The sequence below is a fragment of the Euleptes europaea genome, chromosome 6 (assembly GCF_029931775.1).
Source record: "Euleptes europaea isolate rEulEur1 chromosome 6, rEulEur1.hap1, whole genome shotgun sequence".
In the NCBI taxonomy this organism is placed as follows: Eukaryota; Metazoa; Chordata; class Lepidosauria; order Squamata; family Sphaerodactylidae; genus Euleptes; species Euleptes europaea.
In genome coordinates, this window is record NC_079317.1 from 56,255,052 (window position 1) to 56,278,052 (window position 23,001).

The 23,001-nt window shown below is 43.9% G+C and overlaps 1 protein-coding gene across 1 annotated transcript in view; it reads right to left on the minus strand.

Moving 5' to 3' along the window:
• Window positions 1–3,338: 3,338 nt before the first annotated feature.
• PLEKHD1 (pleckstrin homology and coiled-coil domain containing D1) overlaps window positions 3,339–23,001 on the minus strand; it is a 37,593-nt gene continuing 17,930 nt past the window's right edge. Inside the window, exons 6-13 of the mRNA XM_056851611.1 lie at window positions 21,460–21,512; window positions 19,851–19,945; window positions 16,624–16,717; window positions 15,114–15,292; window positions 13,135–13,267; window positions 12,495–12,639; window positions 7,265–7,414; window positions 3,339–3,549 (exon numbers count right to left, since the gene is read on the minus strand). Coding sequence (XP_056707589.1) covers window positions 3,395–3,549; window positions 7,265–7,414; window positions 12,495–12,639; window positions 13,135–13,267; window positions 15,114–15,292; window positions 16,624–16,717; window positions 19,851–19,945; window positions 21,460–21,512 — 1,004 coding nt within the window. The 3' untranslated portion in view covers window positions 3,339–3,394. The remainder of the gene's footprint in view (window positions 3,550–7,264; window positions 7,415–12,494; window positions 12,640–13,134; window positions 13,268–15,113; window positions 15,293–16,623; window positions 16,718–19,850; window positions 19,946–21,459; window positions 21,513–23,001) is intronic.

Consider the following 23,001-nt stretch of genomic DNA (forward strand, 5'->3'; position numbering starts at 1 on the left):
AAGAGTCGTTAGCTATGGAGCTGCTAGGACCCCCCAAGAAACTAATTTTTAAGTTGAAAATTTTGTATGGCCCGCGAATAATGTTATAAATATCCAAATGGCCCTTGGCGGAAAAAAGGTTCCCCACCCCTGCTGTAATGGAACTGTCCACCCCCCCCCCAAAAAAAAATGTTACGCTTGCAATTGCCATCTCTCTACCCTTATCACAACTCTCAGTTTCCTTTGCCATTAGGCAATGGGCAGATTGCAGTTGTGTCAGAAACAACAAAAGAGAGGCAAAATGTAAGAGTTCAGATACAGGTATGTGTCACTCAAGTAACCTAAAAGGTAAATCAGACCAAACAAGGAATGCCTCCAATGCAACCATGACCCAAGTCACTTGTCATGGCCAAACCAAGAACAGACACATACAACTCCCTCCTCTGCGTGCTGGTTCTCAGTATCCATTGTGTACTGCAAAGTACAAATCAGGCAAACTTCTGTTACCACTGACCATAGTTTACCTCCAAACCATAACTGGATTTGGGCTTGGAAGCAAGCATGGTGGAAGAAGGAATCAGTGAGCACAAGTTGAGGAGGAAGTGTGTTAGCCTGCAATATATTGTTGACAGCCAAATCATGCTTTGGTCATGACCCCTCAACCCAGCCCATGATGACCACTGAAATATCTATGAAATAGCTGACTATGAACTGTGGAGTTTACTTGACTGTTCAGTTGCCTGATAGTGTACCTGTCATATCCAGAACTCTACAGCAAAAGGCTAATGAATTTTGTCAGATAGACCTGAACTACTAAACAAATTTCTAAGAAATCATATTTATCCTGAACTTTCAAGGGCTCTGGAACTTCTTTTGGAACTGCAGGGTGGTTGTTTTTTTGTGCCTCTTGGTTTCCTCACTGGCCACAGTTGTGAACAGGGTGTTCTTTTTAAAGAAACTGTAATGATCTGATACAGAGACAGGCAAAGCAAGGCACACAGACTACATCCAACATGCCAAGCACCTCTTTCTCACACGCGCATATACACACACCCTGAATGCACCAGGCCTCAGAACTCCCCACTCCACCCCCAAAAGTGGTGTCTCACACTAGGATTGAAGGGAGGAGAAATAGGTAAAAGTCTTACTGGGCTACATGGCAAACTGCCAATCCCACATGTCAAATTGCCTGCTTCTGACCAAGAACAGTAATTGCATAGAAGAAGAAAGTTGGTTGTTACACCCCGCTTTTCTCTACCTTTAAGGAATCTAAAGCTGCTTACAATCACTTTCCCTTCCCCTCCTCACAACAGACATTGCTATTTTGTTTAAAAGTGCTACTACCTGTTCACATTACAAAGCACCACTCCACTGCTTGACATACTGTATAATCCCACATTGGACACATGCTCTTCTTCAGTCAAGGATGAGCCTTGAGTTCAACACGAATATGACATCTCCAGTAGCCCAAGGAGATTGGGGCAGAAAATAAAGCCCCTTCATATGCTTTAAAATGAAAGCATTGCTCGTTTCTCATGGAACAACTCTGACATAAGTGGTCTTCTTATTAAATAGTTACTAATCAGTAGGATCTACGAATACGGTTTCATGTACATTTTTATTGTACAGCTTGTAAAGCAGCTGTGTTGTCACCAAGTGCCACTAGAGGGAGCTAGTGCTTCTCAAATCATAGGATAGGTCCTAGAGACCTAACATCTGTATTCCTCTCAGAGATCTTCCAGACATTTTGAGATCTCCCCCCACCTCACCATTCGATGGCACAGATGAGGAAAGAGACAAGCAACTGATGTTCCTGGGTTTCAGAAAAGTCCTGTTTCTGGATCTGGCCAAGCAGCAGCATGGATATTATTGTGCTCCAGTTTCTTATTAAATTAAGTTATTAAAGAGTACCAAGGCAAACAAAGGTCAGTGGCTGAGCAACTCTCTACCTTACCAATCATTTTGCATGACACAATCTGCAAAGAAGCTTTGAACAGTGCACTGTCAAGGAAGCTGCCGAATTCTGTGCCTGCTTCCCCTGCCCTGATTGGTTTCACTCTTTAGGCTTATAGTACTTTAATATCCTATTTCTGCAGAGGTGAAATCAAGGCCTGGGTTTATATTTGACTCCATCAGAATTGCTAGGAAGAGCGGTAAGCCTGGAATCACCAAGGAACACTTAAGGACCCTTGTTCTCTCTTCTTCTTCCTGAAGACGGGAAGGAATTCAAGGGATTATCTTTATTAGGTGAGATGGTTCTGCACAGTGTTTGTGCACTAGTGAAACATTCCTCTTCCACATTCAGCTGCAAGTGAAACTGAAATAGGGGCTCTACATTTAATATAGCATTTAATATAGCACTGTCTTTCCCCATAAAAATTCCACCCAGAGTTTGGCATGTAATCAGATAAACCGAGCTATGTATCAGTAAACTGGGACACAGCTTGGGTTATCTTGAGCCTCATCATACATGCTGGAGGTGAGAGAAAGAACTCCCAAGGATGTCATCAGAAAGGTTCCTAAAGCCCCCAACCACAAGTCACCTTACTTGCTGTTCTGCTGCAGAAGCAGGTTTCAGGCCAGCCAACTGGCATAAAGGAAGGAAGACTCTCCCATCTTGTATCTCTCTGTTCCATCATCTACTGAGGCACACTATGAAATGAAATTACCATGAAATATGACATGCTAAAGTCAGGCATCCTAGGAATTATATTTTCCACCATGCACCATGTTTCAATTGATGGTAGAACAAACAAGGAAGTGAGGCAGGAAAGACTCTTCCTTTCTTCCAGTCATCTCGCTGACTGCCCCACCATTACCACCCCAGCAAACCATCAGAGAAGATGGAGTGAAAGGAAGAGACCGTAGTGTAAGCTCATACTCTAAACATATGAGGTATACACTCTGATAGCATCACTAGTCCACACTTGTGATAGACAATTCCACCACACATCTGTATCCAATCAGAAATTTAAGGAAGCAGAGAAACAATATCATTCTTCTCACCACAGTATTGATGACTGTATGTGGTATAGTCTATACGGTTGGATACCCACCATGGAAAGTTACCCCTCGGTGAACAGTTATTGGTAGTCCAAGCAAAACTATGTTGCTCATATTAACATTGACTGCATAATCTTGACAAAACACCTCTTAATGGAACTAGCTGATGTGATCTGGAGTGGATAGCAGAGAAGGCAAGGATTGCTGGGGGCAGAACAGGTCATCTACCTCCAGGAATGTTAGCTAGTCATAATGGCGAATGTTCTCTTCACCATCTCCTCATTGCCTGGGAGGGAGAAAAAACAGATTGCCAGCCGACATCCCACAGCTGACTTTTGTTGCAATAATTTGGCTTTGGCTGAGCTTTGTGATGACAAGATGAGTTTGTAAACTCCCTGAAGGAGGCAAGTGTTCACTTTTTGTTGACTAAGGAGGCATCTTTACGTGACATCATGATCTGATAGATAGTTTCCCGGAAGTGCTGGTCTTGGCTCAGCCTCTTGGCAGTTTGCTTCAGCTCTTCTATGCTTTCAGCCTCTGAAGACATGAATGATTGTGACTGCCGCACTGAAACAACAGAACACAATACAGCACTCACACTAGAACCAAACCAGACCCAAGGCCTACTGAAAACATCCTTGGCATTGAACAAGAAAGCTCTTATGCCAAGTTCTATTCCACAAAGAAAGCATAGATATCATTAAATACTAAGACGACAGAACGAAGGTCAGTTCACCCAGCCATATGGACACAAACACAGGCCATTCAGAAAATGGATAGATTCTGGCCTTCAGTGTTAGAAACTCTAGGTATGCCAAATGGATTCAGCAGACTCACTGCCAGGTAAGTGTTGAGGCAAACTGTCTCAGGTAGCAGAAAATTAGCATTTTTATTTCTATTATATTTTTACTGTCATGGAGCGAATGGGCATATGCAGTTTGGATTTTATTCCTTGTAGGGTTGCCAGTCCTGGAAAACCAAGGTGGGGGCATGAAAGGCAGATGTAAGTGACATTGTGATGCCACTTCTGGGACAACCTGGAAGTTATGTCAGTACTCTGTATGTTGAGTGCCGACTAGTAGCTTCCGACTTATGGCAACCCTATGAATTAATGTCTTCCAAAATGTCCTATTGTTAACAGCCTTGCTCAGATCTTGCAAACTGAGGGCTGTGGCTCCATCTAATGTTGGGACTTGCTCTTTTCCTTCTACCACACAACTTTTCCTAGTATTATTGTCTTTTCCAGTGACTCTTGTCTTCTCATAATTTGACCACAGTATGATAGCCTCAGTTTAGTCGTTTTAGCTTCTAGGGAGAGTTCAGGCTTGATTTGATCTAGAACCCACTGATTTGTCTTTTTGGCAGTCCGCAGTATCCATAAAACTCTCTTCCAACTCCATATTTCAAACAAATCAATTTTCTTCCTCAGCTTTCTTCATTATCCAACTTTCACACCCATACATAGTTATGGGGTATACTATAGCATGAATAAACTTGATCTTGGTCACCAGCAACCCATCTTTATACTTAAGAATCTTTTCTAGCTCCTTCAAGGCTGCCCTAATCAGTCTCAATCTCCTTCTGATTTCTTGGTTGCGGTCTCCCTTTTGGTGGATGATGGAGCCAAGGAATAGAAAATCTTGACCAATTTCAGTTTCTTCATCATCAACCTTCAAGTTGTATAAATTCCTCAGTAGTCATTACATTTGTCTTCTTGGTGTACAACTGTAATCCTGCTTCGGCACGTTCTGCTTTAACTTTCATCAGGAGTCATTTCAAGTCTTCACTATCTTCTTCCAGTAATGTGGTGTCATGTGCACATCTCAAATTGTTAATGTTCCTTCCATCAGTTTTCATTCCACCTTCATGTAAATCTAATCCAGCTTTCCTTATGATATGTTCTGCTTATAGATTGAACAGATAGGGAGATAAAATGCATCCTTGTCTGACACCTTTGCCAATTGGAAACCATTCTGTTTCTCAATATTCTGTCCTAACAATAGCCTCTTGTCTGGAATACAGGTTGTGTATCAAAACAATCAGAACCTGTGGCATACTCATTTCTTTTAATACCAACCATAGCTTTTCATGATCCACACAGTCAAAAGCTTTACTGTAATCTATGGAACACAACCTGATTTTCTTCTAAAATTCTCTCATAGGCTCCAGTAATCATTGTAAATTTGCAATATGATCTCCAGTGCCTCTTCCTTCTCTGAATCCAGCTTGAACATCAGTCATTTCTCATTCCATATATGATAACAGTCTTTGCTGTAAGATTTTGAGCATTCCTTTACTATTGTGTGAAATTAACACGATGGTCTGATAGTTGCTGCAGTCTTTGAGGACTCCTTTTTTCGGAAATGGAATGTAAATAGTCCGTTGCCAGTCTGAAGGCCATTGTCTTGTTTTCCATATGTGTTGGCATATTCTTGTTAAGATTTTGATGGACTCAGTTTCTGTAGATTGGAATAGCTCTATTGATATCCCATCTACTCCTGGTGATTTGTTTCTTCCAATTGTTCTCACTGCAGATTTCACTTCACTTTCTAAAACTGTAGGCTCTTCTTCAAAAGATTCTTCTTGGAAGGACTCTGTCATCCTCTCATCTCTTTTGTATAGTTCTTCAGTGTATTGTTCACACCTTTTCTTTATTTTGTCCTGTTCAATTAATGTATTTCCATGTTGAACTTTCAGCATGCCTAACCATGCTTTAAATTTCCTTTGATTTCTTGGATCTTGTGGAATAGATCTCTTGTTCTTCCTTTTTCTATCCTATTTATTAACACTGGTTATTATAATAGTTGTTTCTATGTGAGAGTTGCTGGAACACTGCACTTAGACTTTTGATTCTGTTTCTGTCACCTTTTACTTTTGCTTCTCATATATCTTTAGCAATTATACAAGTTTCATCAGTCATTCATTGAGGCTTTACATTTCTTTAGGCTACAGGAATAGTCTTTGCACAGTCTTCCTTGATAATACCTCTGGTTTCAACCCATAGTTTTTCTGGTTCACGTTCACTTGTCTTAATGAAGCAGCTCTGTTCTTTACAAGGTCTTTAAATTCTTCAGGAATGTTGCTTAGATTGTATTTTGGCACTATGAATGTTTTGGTGTTTTTCTTCAGCTTTATTCTAATTTTTGATATTAACAATTCATGGTCTGTACCACAGTCGATTCCTGGTCTTGTTTTAGTAGCCCTCTCTAGTAATAGCCAAGAACTCTATGGTCATGTCATCTCTGACAGAGATTTTTTTTTTTAATTCTTTCTCTGCCGGCCACTGGAGTGGGCACATAGCAATCCTATTCTTCAGGCATTAAAATGTATAATGCAATCTCTGTTTGAAGCAACCAGTCAAGGAAGTGTAAAACAAACTTAAAACATTGCCTCTCCAGTTTACTTATTTCTTTAAAAAATGTCCCACCTACCAGCTCTTCTACCTTAGCACCACCAATATCAGTGTGAGTCGTTACATGGTGGCCGCACAGAACTTGAGGGAAACCTTGCTTGGGTCTAATGTGATCAGCTCATTACCCTGTCTTACTCAGCATAGACTGAGCTGGTTCAACATTAAAAAGAAGTGCACTCACAAAATCAGTCTAGGCCCATACAGGCCTCTACTTCAGGCCCCCCAATAAAGTGGGCTCTCATTGCTACATATGAGGGCATGTGTCTTAACACATAAAGAAAGGTGTTTGGCAGTTTTATTTGGTTTTAATCTGTGGTGTGTTAATTATTACCTGTAAACTTCCTTGAGCCAAGAGGAAAGGAGAGGTACAACTATTTTAATAAACAAATGCTCACTGAGGTCCAAGCTATATGTTATGCTGGGAATCTATGACTAGATCTCCCGACTCGTAGTTTAACCTTAAAACGCAGCCATGTTGGAAGAATAATCATAGATAGAAGTACTTGCGTGAATTGGTCACAAGTCCATCTCACAACAAAATTCAAGAAAAGCATAGTGAAGGAGAACTGCAACATTCTCCTGCTAGATGAAAAGCTCTCCAAAAGGCAACATCTTCCTGTTTGTTTTTCAAAACTGAGGATGCTTATTTTCACTACTGTAACTGGCAGCACAAACTACATGTTATCAGATTGTATCTATTGTGGGGAGAGGTAGCCTCGGATCAGGGCTGATGGAAATTAACCCTCTGAGCTACTATGGGCTTCAGAAGGAGGGAAAAAGACAGGTATAATATGGTGCCTGTCTTCCCCCCCTAGTGGGATTAATAACAGGTCATGGAGAGAGGATTTCTATCAAGAAAACGGCACCTACGGTCATTCCAAACATTGCTAGATCTTCTCCGGTGAAATCGGCAGCTCTTTATCCTGCGAGTAGCAGCCTTTTGGAGGTACACAGAGTTCTTCATGATCACTGGCATCTTGGCTTCTAATTCAGCGTTTCGAATGCATTCCTCGAAGAATTCTACAGGAAGGGAGATACAGTTAACACTGGTCTTATACATGCCAGTTTCCACTCAAGCCAGCATAAAATGTTTGCAGAAATTGTAAATTTGGCAATATTAATATTTTGAGCATTTTAAAATTCTGCTTCAGTAATCTGGTAGGTGGATATTGAATGCAATAATGTTAAATGTAACCATTAAACGTAGTAGTTTACACCTTGTTTATGTGTCTGAGATCCCTAAATTCCACAGCAGCCATAACTGATCAAATGGGGGGGGGGGGAGAGAATGGAGAACACACATTTGAACTTTTGCAATCTACTTTGAGCTAGGACAGTGTGCCTGAGAATTTTGGACCCCCAAACTCACTTGCAATCTAGCTTCAACAACCGCTCCCCTCCAAAGGAAATTGCCCTAAAGGATGTCACTGCATCACAGGTCATTTATGAATGGGAGTTTTACCTAGGGTTCAATGCTTGTTGACCCACACTTTTCTCTTTCAAATTCAAAAATTGCTATGCGCCAGCAAAAGTCACTAAGCTCAATCTGGAAACATCTCCCCGCCCCTAGAGGACGCTGCTTTGTAATTAGCTGTAGTGCTTACTGTGAGAAAAACATTCAGTCCCCACCCACCCCCACAGATACCAAAGTGCTGTGGTAAAATCCATTTCACAAACAGTAGCTCTTTTAAAGGAATGGAATGGGGGAGAAGAAACCCAAACGTCATTTGAAAACCCATTTTTATGAGACAAAAAACTCTGGCTGGGAGGTTTAAAATCAGGAAGAATTTGAGTCCCCACCCCCTGAAATATTGCTTTGTAATTGGCAGTAGTACTTAGTGTAAAAAAATGTCAGCACCCCCCATCCCCAGCTTTACTCTCCTGCGCTTTGGATTATGCATGGAGAGGACGACAATTTGACCCGGGCTGATCTTAGGAGAGACAGAAGAATCAGGATTTAACAGCAATGGGAAGACCCGGGATTTGCGAGGACTGGCCATGAGGTCATCTCTAACGGATGGAAAACTCATGCATAACTCCAAGGAATAACCGAGTCAGTCAGAGGGTGAACGTGAGTCCAAGTACCCATGTATAAACAACCACAGTCAATATTATTTTGCAGTACTCTAGAAAAGGAACATCAGGGTAATCAGCAACAAAACTTGCTAAGTCAGGTGCTAGACTTTTTCTTTGGCATCGGGATTCAGTTTCTTTGAATAACCACATAGAGCTTTGCTATTTAACACTTCACTTCCAGAGGGTGAAATGAAAGCTGTGCCTGCCACTGAAAGTAGAACCATCTCTCAGAAAATTTCTCTTGTCAGCAAACGTTCTCAACTTGCCTAGGATTTCATGTTCTGTTGAGCCCTCATTAACTGGCTCTCAGAGGTTTCTGGGACAGAATTTCCCTGGAGTAGAAACTTTCCTTAAAAGGAATTAAAAAAAAAAAAGACCTCTTTTGCAAGGTTGTTTTGACATATCAGGAAAAAAATGGGAGGGGATTCAGTATTTAATTGGACTCTAAAAAAGTGTGGCAGAGTTGAGCTCCAGAACTTGCTTTGAATGGGATGACTCATGCCTACAGCATGTAAAGTAATAATGAAGTTCCTCTGAACATGTGCAGAATGCTCTCATCACACGTACTTTGGCTTCCCTGTTTAAATCTCTCAGGGAACAAAGCAATGTTGGTTCCCACTTTACCTAAGCTACCTTCTGATATGCCTGATCTTTCTCTTCCCTATACAAAATCTTACCAGTTCTATCATCTGCTGTTTCTAGATCTTACCCTCCTCCCTCTTTACCTCCATCCTCACAAATGAGTTCTCACTCATATTTTGATACCCTTTCTTGAAGTGACTATTGATTCAGTCTACTGTTATTCAAAAATGCCACTATTTTTTTTAAATCACATTATTTATACCTCTAACTTCCAGATGTGGCATGGGTTTCCTTTCCTGCTATTACTGAGAAAGCAACAAGCATGTTTCCATTGTGCACCAAAACCCAATAATAATCCAAGAATAAATCCAAACTGTACACCATGGAAACTGAGATTCTGTGAAAGTAAACTGAAACTCTACAGACAGAAGACACTCCGACTAACCAAATGAAAATATATGCATTTTGTACAAAACACGCTATTTGTATACATTATGTTGAACACAGCATTTGGGTTTACAATATGCAAGGTGTGGTGTCAGAAAAAGACCTATTGTCAAGCTAGTTTTAGTAAAAGTAGGAAGTTTAGGTGATAAGACATATAATGTGTCCAAGTTTACAAAAGGTAAGGGAGCCCCTGAATACTGGCCATTTGCAGATACTTACACCATGCTTTTCATGAGTAGTTCCAAAACTATGAGGGCCAGAAACTTAATTCTTTTAAAAGGAAAGCTCAGGATTCTGACCAACATATAAGATGCTACATAAAACTAAACCCACAGAGAATTGCACACAAACATTTCCTCTTACTTCATTCCTTCAACTGAAAGCAAGCTGACAAGATCAGAACATCAGTACAATTACAGAAAAGCTTATAGAAACTGATTGGATCCTGCTCAGCTGCCCCCGCAGAAGCATTTTTGTAGCCAATAAATGCTCTCTGAAAATGCTGGAAGAAACTGGATATCATCCCATTAGTAGGTCTAAGTCTGCATAGCCACAAGGGCCTTGAGCTGAAATCCCTTCTGTCACGTCCTCTTGGCCTGTGAAAAAATAGCTTGCTTCTTCGAGTTGCCTCCCTCTAGCAGCTGAGGGCAAAGTAAATGCAATTGTGGCAGGGTAGGGAGTCCCCATACACATTGAACGCAATGTGGCTCAGTAGAGCATTTGCTTTGCGGACTAGAAGATCCAGGTTCAATCCCCAGCATCTCCTGTTTAAAAAGGATCAGTTAGTTATGTGAAAGACCTGAGACTTTGGAGAGCCGCTGCCAGTTAGAGTAGACAATACTGACCTTGATAGACCAACGGCCTGACTCAGTATGGCAGCTTCATATATTTATCTATACACTCATCCATCCATTCATGCCTAAAGTGGGGAAGGTGTATTATTTTAATAAAAATAGACCTGAACCCTGATCACTTTCCTTGATTTGCCTCAGGCACGCCATTGCTTTCAATAGCAAGCCTCTGAATACCAGGGCTAGGCGCAACATCAGGAGAATTCCTTGGCTTTGATGCCCTGTTCGTTGGTCCTCCAGGGCAACTGTGAAGCAGGATGCTGGCCTAGATGGACCCCTAGTCTGATCCAGCAGGGCTCTTACATTCTTTTCTTCTAGCCCAGCATCAGGGACAGGTTAGAAAATAAATGCTCAAGTACCAGAGCACAGTAAAGTGTGTGGGCAAAGCTTGCCCCCACAACCCCCTCCCCAAATTTCCCACATCTCTAAATATATGTGGATCGCCTGTCATTACAGGGGATGTCCTGTGAGCCAACCAGTTTCAAAGAGATATGGAGCTGTCAGGGTTCTGGTTCTCTTGGGGCCCTCTGTTCTTTGTAATGCAAACAACATGTGAATGATGTCATCTTGCTTCATGTCTCATCACCTTCACCTCACTGGCTAGCAGGGAAGCACCCAGCAGGATGACATCATGTGACATGGGTATTAAGAATGCAGATCAAAGACGTGTGAGGCAGTGTCATGGCCCAGGCTTCAACAGGTGAAGCATCATCAGAGGAAGAGCCTGAGCAGGGAGAAATAACGGGCATTGCACCTCAGGCCGCTGAGAATGCAGGGCAGGGCGAAGGGCAACAGGTAGGAGTAAACACCAGCCCTGCTGAGGATTTGGAAGTAAACACAGAATCACCTCCTTCGGCACAACCAGATGCAGCTGTAACTCCACAGAAACAGGACCCACCCAGCTCACCTGAAGACACTCAACAACAGCAAAGGCAAAAAGGAAGAATGCAGTTACAAAGTAAAAGGAGAAGTGCGCGTTTACAGGCACTAAGGAGACGGCTCCAAGACTGTGAGTTGTCTGTGGATGAGACCTAAGGCAAAGGGAAACAGCTTAAAACCAGGCTTGGAACAGACAGACGTTGCAAAAGCAATTGTTGCAAAAGGATCTCTGACGTTTGTTGCTGATGCTCCTAGACTTTGTTAAACGGACTTCTGACCCTTGGAGCGGCCTTTTGACTTCCCCTCTGCACGCCGACTTTATTTTGGTTTCCAGCTCCTGATGGGACTCCCCCGGATTCCTGCATTCCGGAGATAACAGCCTGCTCTCAAGACCAGTAGCCGGCAGTAACCCGAGACGACCTGGCCTAGCACAGGCAGGAGCAGCAGATCTGTCTCTCTCATGGCATTTAATTTGGCCTAAGGCTGAAAAGGGAAGTGGGGTGGGGAGCCTGAACTAGCAACATGATCCCTCCCTCATTGATCCCCATGGACTGAAAGCCCAGATTGGGCAGAAAAGCCACAACTGCCCCTCTATAATGGTCTTCTCCTGGCAGCTGAGGCTCTGATGGGAAAGTGATTTACAGGAGGAGGGAGGGATGATTTGTGCTTTGATGCATTTGTGCTTCAGACAATCCCTACTAGAAAAGCAAGGCAATAATAAAACCTCTCACAGAGCATAGGAATGATTAATTAGAACAGGGCCCAACAACCATTTTTTTAGTGAGAGCTACTTCTAATGAAAAAATAGCCTACTTGCCCCTGCCAAGGCACCAAGTTTTGTTCTGTCGGAGCTGATAGGAAGCTATCAGCTAAACAACACAGAGAAAAATCTTATGAAATAAATATTTTTTAAAAGCTTGGAACAGATCTTTTCATGATCTTTCCCTGGGTATTCTAAAGGGGTGCACAAGCTACTTTGCAGCAGCCAGCAAGCTACCAGTAGCTCGTGAGCTACCTGCAGACCCTTATATTAGAAAATCTTACAGTTTTCTTTACTCTTGTGTGATATAAATGCCACAGCAGCATGCAACACTCTTGAGGAGCTGAGGAGGCAGCTGACTGGCTTGCAAGGTCCAATTGCTGCAACCTCATCCCTAATGACAAGCATCTGCTTTCCGTCATTGATCCTTGTTCAGGCAATGGCCCTAATTCTGCAGTCCGCTCACCAGCAGCGTGGAAAAGAAAATTAAACGTTGCTCACTTACTTTTCAGATTGCTGACATCCACTTTCATTTTTTCTTCCTTCTCTTTATTACGATGCAGGCAATTCAGGCCTTGCTCAAGACTCTGCAGGGCCTCTTCCGCCTCCTGCAGGCGCTTCTCCAGGTCCATGCGCACCTTCACTTCTGCCTGAGCAAGAACGAAATCGGATAGTCCACAACCAACCAAAGAAACCAGGAAAAGTCTCTCCCCAAAACAAACTAAAATCCAGCATGCTTTACAATGGCTGACACTGTTCTGGAGCAACGTGGAATAAAAAGATCATTTTTTTGGTTGTAGTCTGTCCATTCCTTAGGGAATTGAAAAGGTACACAGCTTTGGGATTGACAAATAGTGAGAGAACAGTAGCCTCTATTTAAGAACTCTTAAAGTATGTGAGGCAAGTGTGAGTTGATGGAAGAGGGTGGGGAAGGTGATTCCTCGCCTTTACTCACTGCTCCAGCCTTGGGACCCACAACCCCAGAATCAACTTTCCCAGGGTTGGAAAAGCAAGGGAAAGATCTTACATCACAGGAGCCATCCATTCTGTGTAATTAGGAGGTCTCTCCAGCTGTTGGGCAGAGAGGAAGGAGGGGAGGTTGCCTGGTGAGCTCACATCAGACGCTAACTATTGGCCATCAGTACCTTGAGGTCTTTCTCGGTCTGTTGTTTCTCAGCAGTCAGCTCAGACAGTGAGGTCTGCAGGGCCCGTGACTGGGAAGAGTAGAACTCCCGCTCCTCCTCTAGTGCTCGGGAACGCTCTTCGTTCTCCTTCATCCTGCAAAGTAGCACAGAAAAGAGTCAGACCTCACCCTATTCTTTTGTTACCAATCTCTGGAACCCAAGTTGGAACCCAGAGATTGTCTTTACACCCTTAACTCCCCTGTTGAAACAGGAAACTCAGCGGCTGTGGCCCTGCCCCTGGGCCAGTCTTCCATCTCCACCCCTTCTAGGGTTGCCAGGTCCCTCTTTGCTACCGGTGGGAGGTTTTGGGGGCAGAGACTGAGGAGGGTGGGCGTGGGGAGGGGAGGGACTTCAATGCCATAGAGTCCAATTGCCAAAGTGGCCATTTTCTCCAGGTGAACTGACCTCTATTGGCTGGAGATCAGTTGTACTAGCAGGAGATCGCCAGCTAGTACCTGGAAGTTTACAACTCTAACCCCTGCCTGCTGTAAGAAAGCAGAACTTAAGGTGTGCTGAAGAGCAGGTAGAAAGCAGGAGTGTGTATGGGGGGGACACCCAAAAGAAGAGCTGCAGCTTTATGCTTCTCATTTCATCAGGGAACATAAACGGTGTAGGGTTAGACCTTATGAACTGGGTGCATCCAATGTTGTTTATGCGATCCCGTGTTCTTTGCTCTATATTGGATCTACCTCTAGACAATTGAAATTAAGAATAGGCAAACACAGGGCGTGCATCCGCGCTAAAATCATGGATGCCCCTTTAACGGGGCATTTTCTTGAAAAAGGACACTCTGAGAATGATATTAAGTTTTTTGTACTGTGGAAATATCAACAACGGCCCTACCAACTGGAAGATGTCAGCAAAATATTACACAGACAGGAAATGAAACTCATATTTTTATTTAAAACAATGACCCCTGCTGGCCTTAATAATGAATTTGATTTGGCGTGCTTTCTGTAACTTTAAGTTCTAACAATCCCTAGCAGCTGTGGAATCAGCTAACTGCATTTAACAGCCTTAAGACTTCCAACAGATAACCTCTTTGCAGGCAGGAGAGCCCTTTGGGCCATGATCGTAGGTAAGGACATAATTTAATTTCTTATTTGCAATTGAAAATGTAGAATTGTATGTACATGCTCATGTTTATGATTTTTTAGAGGCATTAATGCCCTTAATGCACGAAGAAAATTGAAGAAGCTATCTCGTCGCGAAACGACTACTAATCTAGAAGTGTCATCTCGGCTTTGCTTTCGCTTGGACTGCAGCAATATTTGAGCTTTTCCTTTGGATTTATGGACTTTGGGGTGATGCAACCCCTTCAGAGTGACTGAATTTTCATTTTCTGGACCTTACCTTTGGACCGGTGTTTAGCAATTTTTTTCCGGTTTGGAGTGACGTAACTCTTCCTTAGTGTTTGGACTTGGGACTTTGATACAAGGACTTTGTCCTGTATGGTGATGTAACCTATTTGCGTTTGTATATTACATATTGTGATTTGTTTACCTATCCATTGCATTGCAACAGAGAACTTTTTCTAAGTCAGTAAATTCTTACTATATAGAGTGAGCCTTGGTGCTGTTGTTTTGGTTGCAAACTACATAGTTTCCAGCACTAGTTAATATTTTCTTGTTATAGTACCTAGAAGTTGGCAACCCTAACCCCTTTCCCTGCCTGCTGTAAGAAAGCAGAACTTTAGGTGTGCTGAAGAGCAGGTAGAAAGCAGGAGTGTGTATGGGGGGGGGGGACACCCAAAAGAAAAGCCTCAGCTTTATGCCTCTCATTTCATCAGGGAACATAAACGGTGTAGGGTTAGACCTTATGCACTGGGAGCAGAAGGGGAAGCAGGGAAAGATCTGCACCCAGAGCATCCAACCCATAGATTTAATGCATATGTTACAATCTGACACTTCTGCCTGGAATATCATTACCACCTCTCTCACCTTTTCTCTGCCAGTAGTTTCTCTTCTAGCAACTGATGCATTTTCTCCTCAATCAGGTGCAGGTTGCTCTGTAGACACCCAGTAGCATCGGGCTGCTCACCAGCATTGGTCTTGGTCTGCAAGTGCCTCTTGTTCTCTTCCAGCATTTCCAGGGTTCGCTGCTTTTCCAGGGAAAGTTCCTTGTGGCCACATAAACAGTCAGAGGTCAAGTTCCTTCCCTTCTTTGTCCCAGCTTTGCACACACTTCAAGCAAACCTTTTGTTTACCCAACTGTGTTTATCTAAAGTAGAGTTGCCATTTTTTTTCTGTCAGGGCTCCTCAGCTTTTAATACCTTCCTATCAAACAAAGATTCAGGTGATTAAGTGTTGCCAATCACTATGCCTCTGCAGAGGAAATAAACTTTAGCTGCTTAATTTCTGTCGGTCACATGGCTGTTTAAAGGCATAAATGCCCTGTCAGAAAAAAGCTGGCAGCCTTTGCACTTAAGAAAAATGCAGGAATGGCATCATGAAAACAAACTCAAAAGGAAGCAATAATTCTGAGACAGAGTAAGGAGATTATTCTTTAAAAGTACCCCCAAAATAATTAAACTTTACCTCTCAAAAGGGCAGTTCCATAGGAGAGTAAACAGGGCTTCTGCATATTAGCAGACCAAATAGCCTAGGCTCATCAAAGCTTGGGAGCTAAGAGCAGGTAGGGTTGCCAACCTCCAGGTGGTAGCTGGAGATCTTCTGCTATTACAACTGATCTCCAGTGGACACAGATACATTCACCTGGAGAAAATGGCCACCTTTGGACCCTATGGCATTATACCTTACTGAAGTCCCTCCCCTCCCCAAACCCCACCCTCCTCAGGTTCCACCCCCAAAATCTCCTGGTATTTCCCAGCCCAGAACTGGCAACCCTATAAGTGGGGTTGGCCACATTCAGTACTTGGATGGGACACCACCAAGGAAGATTGAGGCTGCTATGTAGAGGAAGGGACTGGCAAACCACCTCTGCTCTGGAATTCCCCATGGACGCCATCTCTGTGAGTCAGTTGCGACTGAACGGCACGTTCTTCTTTTGCATGTTATTTCGGCTTTTTGAAGCTGCCTTTAAACAGCTGTTTAAAGGCAACGAAGTTTTCACAACATGGAGATACAGTGATGGGAAAAGATTCATTGGGAGTTCAAGGCAAAGAAGGGGTAGGAAAAAAAGATAGCACCCAAGACCACACCAGTCTCTAATCTTGCCACAAAAAAGCATTGATAAAAAAGAGTTTTTGAAAAATAATCCCAAACATCTGTTTTACAAGGAAAGCAGAAGGAAGAAAACAAGTTATGCCCCTCATGCTCCTTGCCATAAATAGAATTTTGGCATGCAGGAAAACCGTGCCTTTTTAAAAATCCTGAATAGTTCTAAAGGTTTCAGTTCTCATTCTGTATACAGGAGTTCATTCTTTAACAGTGTCCACAGCGATCAGGTCATAAAGGCTGCCAATCAAGAGAAGAAGGATCAGACACCTACTTCCAGTGTTTTCTGTAACGTATCTGTCAAACTTTGAAGCCCTTTCTTCTCTTCCTCCACTCCTTTGAGAGACCGTGCTGTCATTTCCAGTTCTCTGTGAGACAACCAGGCAAATGCAGTTGGTAGGCAGATATTAATTCAAACCTCCATGTTTGCATTAGTAATAATGTGTCTTCGGGCAGGATTTGTATACCTAGGATAGCTGCATGGCATGCACAAATGTCAATGTTTAATAATGCTTCAGCAGTTGAATTTTTGCCTTACACACCACCCTGCCAAAAATAAAGATTACCCATGGAACTTACACAAGGATGAAATCACATGTTCGTTTAAAGTACCGTAATGGTTACTTGGCAATCAATCACTGTGCATTATCACCATTGACCTGGTTGGCTTCTCCCACTGTAAATGACAGGGCTTTTTCAGCAGTGGCCCCTTCACCTATGGAATGCCCTTCTCCTTAAGGCTAATTTGCACATACCTTATTCTGACTTAGGCACCGGGCCAAAACTGTTCTTTTAACCCAGGCTTTTAATTAAGGGTCAATCTTCTAACAAGTCTGCTTGTAGCCTGAGAATTGTTTTATGATATACATTTTAAGCTGCTCAGTATTCCATGTTTTAGTGCTCTAGATGGGCTTGGATTAAAAATTTCATAGTGTTTTATGTTTTTTATTATTTTTAATTTTATGAGCTGCTTTGGGCTGGTTCCTTGGAGAGGTGGTATAGATATTTTCTAAATAATTAATAAATAATCACCACATCTTCCAGGTAGAATGGGAGAAAATGCTACCCTCTTGTCTACCCCAGATTCTGGCTGCCACTGCCTTGCAATGAAACTAACATAAGAACATAAGAAAGGCTATGCTGGATCAGACCAAGGTCCATCAAGTCCAGCAGTCTGTTCACACAGAGTGGCCAACCAGGTGCCTCTAGGAAGCCCACAAACAAGATAACTGCAGCAGCATTGTCCTGCCTGTGTTCTAAAGCACCTAATATAATAGGCATGCTCCTCTGATGCTGGAGAGAATAGGTATGCATCATGACTAGTATCCATTTTTGCTAGTAGCCATGAATAGCCCTCTCCTCCATGAATATGTCCACTCCCCTCTTAAAGCCTGCCAAGTTGGCAGCCATCATCACATCCTGGGGCAGGAAGTTCTACAATTTAAGTATGCTCTGTTGACTCTGTTGCCATGCCATAATTGCCCAACTATTACCAGAAAGGCCAACCTAGACAGCCTGTCTGCCTCCCTTCCCTGCAACCCCCTGCTACTGCCGTTTCCATGGGCAAAAACAGGGTTGGAGAGAAACCAGAAATGCCTTCTCCCCCCCCCCCCCTTTGCAGCACCTAGTGAACATGCACTTGGTAAGGTAAGTTCCCCCAGTGGCTGAATGCAAATCTGGTCGGTGCACCCATGACCTGACATGTGTCAGGTGTATCATGTAGGTTTGGCCCATAGTCTGTACTGTAAATCTGCCTGAACGTCACAGAGGGAGGAAGCACAACACAGTCACACCCTCTCTTTTTCTCTTTCTTTCTTTTGTGCCTTTAGCACCATCTTCAAAGCTACTGAGACAAAAGCCTTCAGATTAAGGAGTGTGAAGTCAGTGAAGCCAAGCCAAGAATCAGTTAAAAAAAATGTACGATGTGTTGATCAGTGAAATTGGAGCCACTGTGATGTAGCTCTGCAACCGCTGCCCGCTAACTCTTCCCTATCCATCCAGCTTGCAATTCACATGGTTCAAGATCAGTATAGGTTGCACCAGCACATTAGGGAAGCAAGGACATTGCCTGAGCAACACCAGTTTAAACAAAAGCCATCTCTTCTGAGCTTTGCTGTCTAGTCTCATGCCTGCCTAATATTCACAGTCCCACCACAGTGTTTTCTTCAAGCTCCTCCCTTCTTTATTTTTAGGTACTGCAAACCCTCAGCAAAGTGAAATATATTGAAGGTGGGAAGGACAAACGTCCACGTGCAAACTAGGCACAATTTATTTAAAGAAAAACCTGAAGGCCAGTGCTGCAGGATGGTAGCCCAACGATAGAGAAAGTGTTCATGTACAATGGACAGAGTATAATGCACAGAGAGAGTTAATGGAGTGTGGCATACAGAGGCCATGGGGTGGGGGGGAACAAGAACACATTCACAAGGAAAGCAGAAGAGTTTTAAGTAGGGGCTTACTAGAAATAAAGAGCCCCATGGCGCAGAGTGGTAAGCTGCAGTACTGCAGTCCAAGCTCTGCTCACGACCTGAGTTCAATCCCAACGGAAGTTGGTTTCAGGCAGCCGGCTCAAGGTTGACTCCATATACCATCCTTCCGAGGTCGGTAGAATGAGTACCCAGCTTGCTGGGGGTAAAGGGAAGATGACTGGGGAAGGCACTGGCAAACCACCCCGTAAACAAAGTCTGCCTAGGAAACGTTGGGATGTGACATCACCCCATGGGTCAGGAATGACCCGGTGCATGCACAGGGACCTTTACCTTTTACTAGCAACAACCTGGGGTGCAAAACTGGCAGAGAGGGCATGAGCATGGCTTGCACTGTTCATCACCTCCTATGCACACCCCTGCTGCTGCTGTCTGGGCCCAAGACAGACTGCAGAGACCTTGGAGCTGATAAGGGTGACACGGGAGAAATAGCACCTGTCCATATACTTGTGCTGCCACCAGGCTCTGACAGTGCATTCTTAAGGAGAGTTACTCCAGCCTAAGCCCATTCATTTCAATGGGTTTAGACTGGAGTAACTCTCCTTAGGATAGGGTTGCCAACCACCAGGTATTAGCTAGAGATCTCCTGCTATTACTACTGATCTCCAGCCGATAGAGATCAGTTCACCTGGAGAAAATGGCCGCTTTGGCCATTGGACTCTATGGCTTTGGAGTCCCTCCCTTCCCTAAACCCTGCCCTCCTCAGGCTCCGCCTCAAAAACCTCCTGCCGGTGGCGAAGAGGCACATAGCAACCCTACCTTAGGAATGCACTGTTAATAAGGGTGCAGTGGTGCCCGTGGAGTGGCACAGGAGAAGGCAACAACCTCCCATTAATTCTGCCGGGCTCCAAGACAGGCTTGCAGAGCCCCTTTGTGCCCCAGCTTGGCGCCCTTAGAGCAGGACAGGAGCAGAGCTCTCGGGGCACCCAAATGAGCCAGCCCTGCCCAAGGTAGGCACCACGCGAGACGCCAGTGGAAAAACCCACTTCTTCACCTGTCTCCCTTCATACTCTACCGCTTAATCTGCTCTTGCTCCTGGCGCAGCTCTTGTACCACCTCCTCAAACTGCTGCTTCTCTGCCTCCAGGACTCGGTTGAGGTGCTCCAAAGCCTAACAGAAAGGGAGAGGATAGATGGTGCATCCAACAGGCTATCACGCTTCAGGCATTCATTACTGGCCAATTAAATATTGGCTCAATTTTACATTTTGCTAGGGCTTTAAATAAACAGTCCATCTCCCCCCCCCTCCAAATTATAAAAGCACCATACAGACATGCATCACCTTATTAAGTCTGTTTTTAAAAGGCAACTTTATCAAAATGCAAGCTTCCTCCAGGAGTTGGGGGTATGTGTGCGTAACCACAGGGTGCCTCTGGCCTATCAGAATCACGCAAGCCAGGCTCTGTTTCAAACTTGCAGAGCTCAGTCTTCAACAAGAAAAGCCCTGTTGCAGTCTTGGATCCTGATCACTGTGGCTCAATCAACGTACATGACAATGTACATAGGGTAATGTGCCTTAGTGAGTGTAGATATCTTTTCAGTGGGCCTGAAGTCTCAGGAGACAACTAAGGCCAAGTGCTATGGTAGCCAACCTCCAGGTGGTGGCTGGAGATCTCCTGCTATTACAACTGATCTCCAGCCGATAGGGATCAGTTCACCTGGATAAAATGGCCCCTTTGGCAATTGGACTCTATAGTACTGAAGTCCCTCCCTCCCCAAACCCTGCCCTCCTCAGGCTCCGCCCCAAAAACCTCCTGCCAGTGGTGAAGAGAAACCTGGCAACCCTACCAAGTGCCCATCAGGAGGTGACTGCCCCAGCCCTCATTTAAGGGAAGAAGCAGGTTAGTGTCTGTGCGGAAAGAAAGGGCAGCTTTAGATGCTGGGAGAGGCAAAGCAGGCAGGCTCTGCTGTGAGTTGGCTGAAGCCCCTTGAGGCCATGGGATGTCTCTCACATACTCAGCTGTAGATCTGGTGCTCTGTAGGACTGTCTCTTTACTCATAGATCTGGAAATAAAGCAAATACTACAAAAATTCCATAAGTCTCCAGTGGTCTTTTCTCCAAAGTGCGTGAATCCAGGTAGGTGTTGCCCATGAAACCTCTCACCACTTGGGGAAATGGGGTTCTTTATAAGTGTGAGCTCTGCCTTCATTAGGGTTGCCAACCTCCAGCTACTAGCTGGAGATCTCCTGCTGTTACAACTGATCTACAGCTGATAGAGATCAGTTCCCCTGGAGAAAATGGCCGCTTTGGCAATTGGTCTCTATGGCATTGAAGTCCTTTCCAAACCTCGCCCTCCTCAGGCTCCACCCCAAAAACCTCCCACCGGTGGCGAAGAGGGACCTGGCAACCCTAGCCTTCATCCTCAACACCGATGAAACAATGACCAAGCCCAAGCATGCCTCTTGCAAGTGGGCAGTGAGTCCCTCGTGTTTGTCACAGGGCCATCAACACCTGCTGATTTCTCTAGCCCCCCCCCCGCCCCCTCACACTGGACTTTTGAAGGGGCAGGGGGAAGAGTGGGTGCAATCCAGTTCTAAATTCTAAAATCTCGTATCACATTCTGTGGGAATCTTACCCTCATACAGGTCTTCAACAAACACGTTCAGTAAAGGAAGAGAACAAACCTCTCTCTGCTCCCTTTGCAGACACAGCTCCTCCGTCTCCTCCATCAGCTTATCTGCAAACATAAAGGAGAAAGCAACCAGTAGAAGAAACCATTTTAGACTGTGAGGCCTTAAGATGTGTGGGTCTTGAAAAATGCAGTTTAGCTTGTTGCATTGTTCTGCGTCAATTGGAGGGTTGCTATTATGAAATTACTTTAATGAGTTTTTTGTCTTTTATGTCCCTTCTGCCAAATTAATCATAAATTATAACAATAATTTGGTCTCCAGTGCTTTCTTTGAAAGGATTTCAAAGTGCACTAATGCAGTAAACCTTACAATGTCGCCATCAAACATCACCAACTTAATTTTATGCATAGGAAGAAACACAAGGAGATAGAGGGGCATACAGGATAAGGACAAGAGCAAAGCAGTGAAGGCTTTACTCTGCCAGCTGGAGTTTCCCAAATAAATGGGGGGGGGATATACATTATAAAGCAACCATGGGTACCCAAACCCTGAGTTTGCCTGGTAACTTGAATGTAAGGATGGGGGGGCATTGCAACAGTTACAGGGTAGGCAGCAGGATCCTCACATTGTTACCTAATGCCAAAGGTGCCAAACATGTTGCAGGAACTGTAACTGACCACTGGAGGAAATAAAGCTGTATAAAAGCTCATCTCACCAGGAACCACAAAACTCCCTCTTGCCTGAGGATCTATCTTGTGACTACAGGAAACCACACTAAAACCAGACTTACGGGTTGCTCACTGCTTGTGGGATGTTAGCACACACTCCAGCATACTTACAAATTTCCAAAATTATACCAAGCCATCAGATAAAGCTCTCGAGCTACATTCCAAGTTACAATGCCATCCTAGAAGTGCTGTTTATTGCTATGACTGAGGGCATAGCAAAGGGGGAGATGTCAAATGGCAATATTCTTTTTTTAAAGCATTCTACGAAAAAAAAGGAGTAGGGGACAAGTAGCTGCTCAGAGGACTAAGTTCCTAAGTTTAAGGTTTAATTCTTAATTACCCAGAGCCACCTATAACAACCTGAAATACAGTGGGGCATGGTTCCCACAGAAAATTTCCAGAGGTGGAGGGGGCATGATTCCCCCCTCACGCTGTTCCTGAGGTGGGGGGGGCTGTCCTTCAGGAACAGCATTTCAGGTTGCATTTTTGGCCACAGTGGGAGGGGGAGGCACAGGGGTCCTTTACCTTTACCTTTAATAAGCACCTCAGGAATGCAGTCTGTGCTTATTATCTCTGCTCTATTCTTTTCTGCTATAACAGCTTCACAAAAGTTGCTGCTTAATTGAGGTCATTGGTAGTAAGGCCTTGAAGGTAAGCAGATCACCTTTTGGCCTCAAACTTGTTACAGGAAGAAGGTGACGCGGACCTTGTGGTGCCACAAATGGATTTATCATCATTACACCTGCCATTTTGGATTATGTAATTCTGCACAGTGCCACAAACATCAATGGCACTATGTAAATAAAACCAATAATCACCACAGAGCTGAGACATGATTATCCGCTAATGAACACTTGTTCAGACCAAC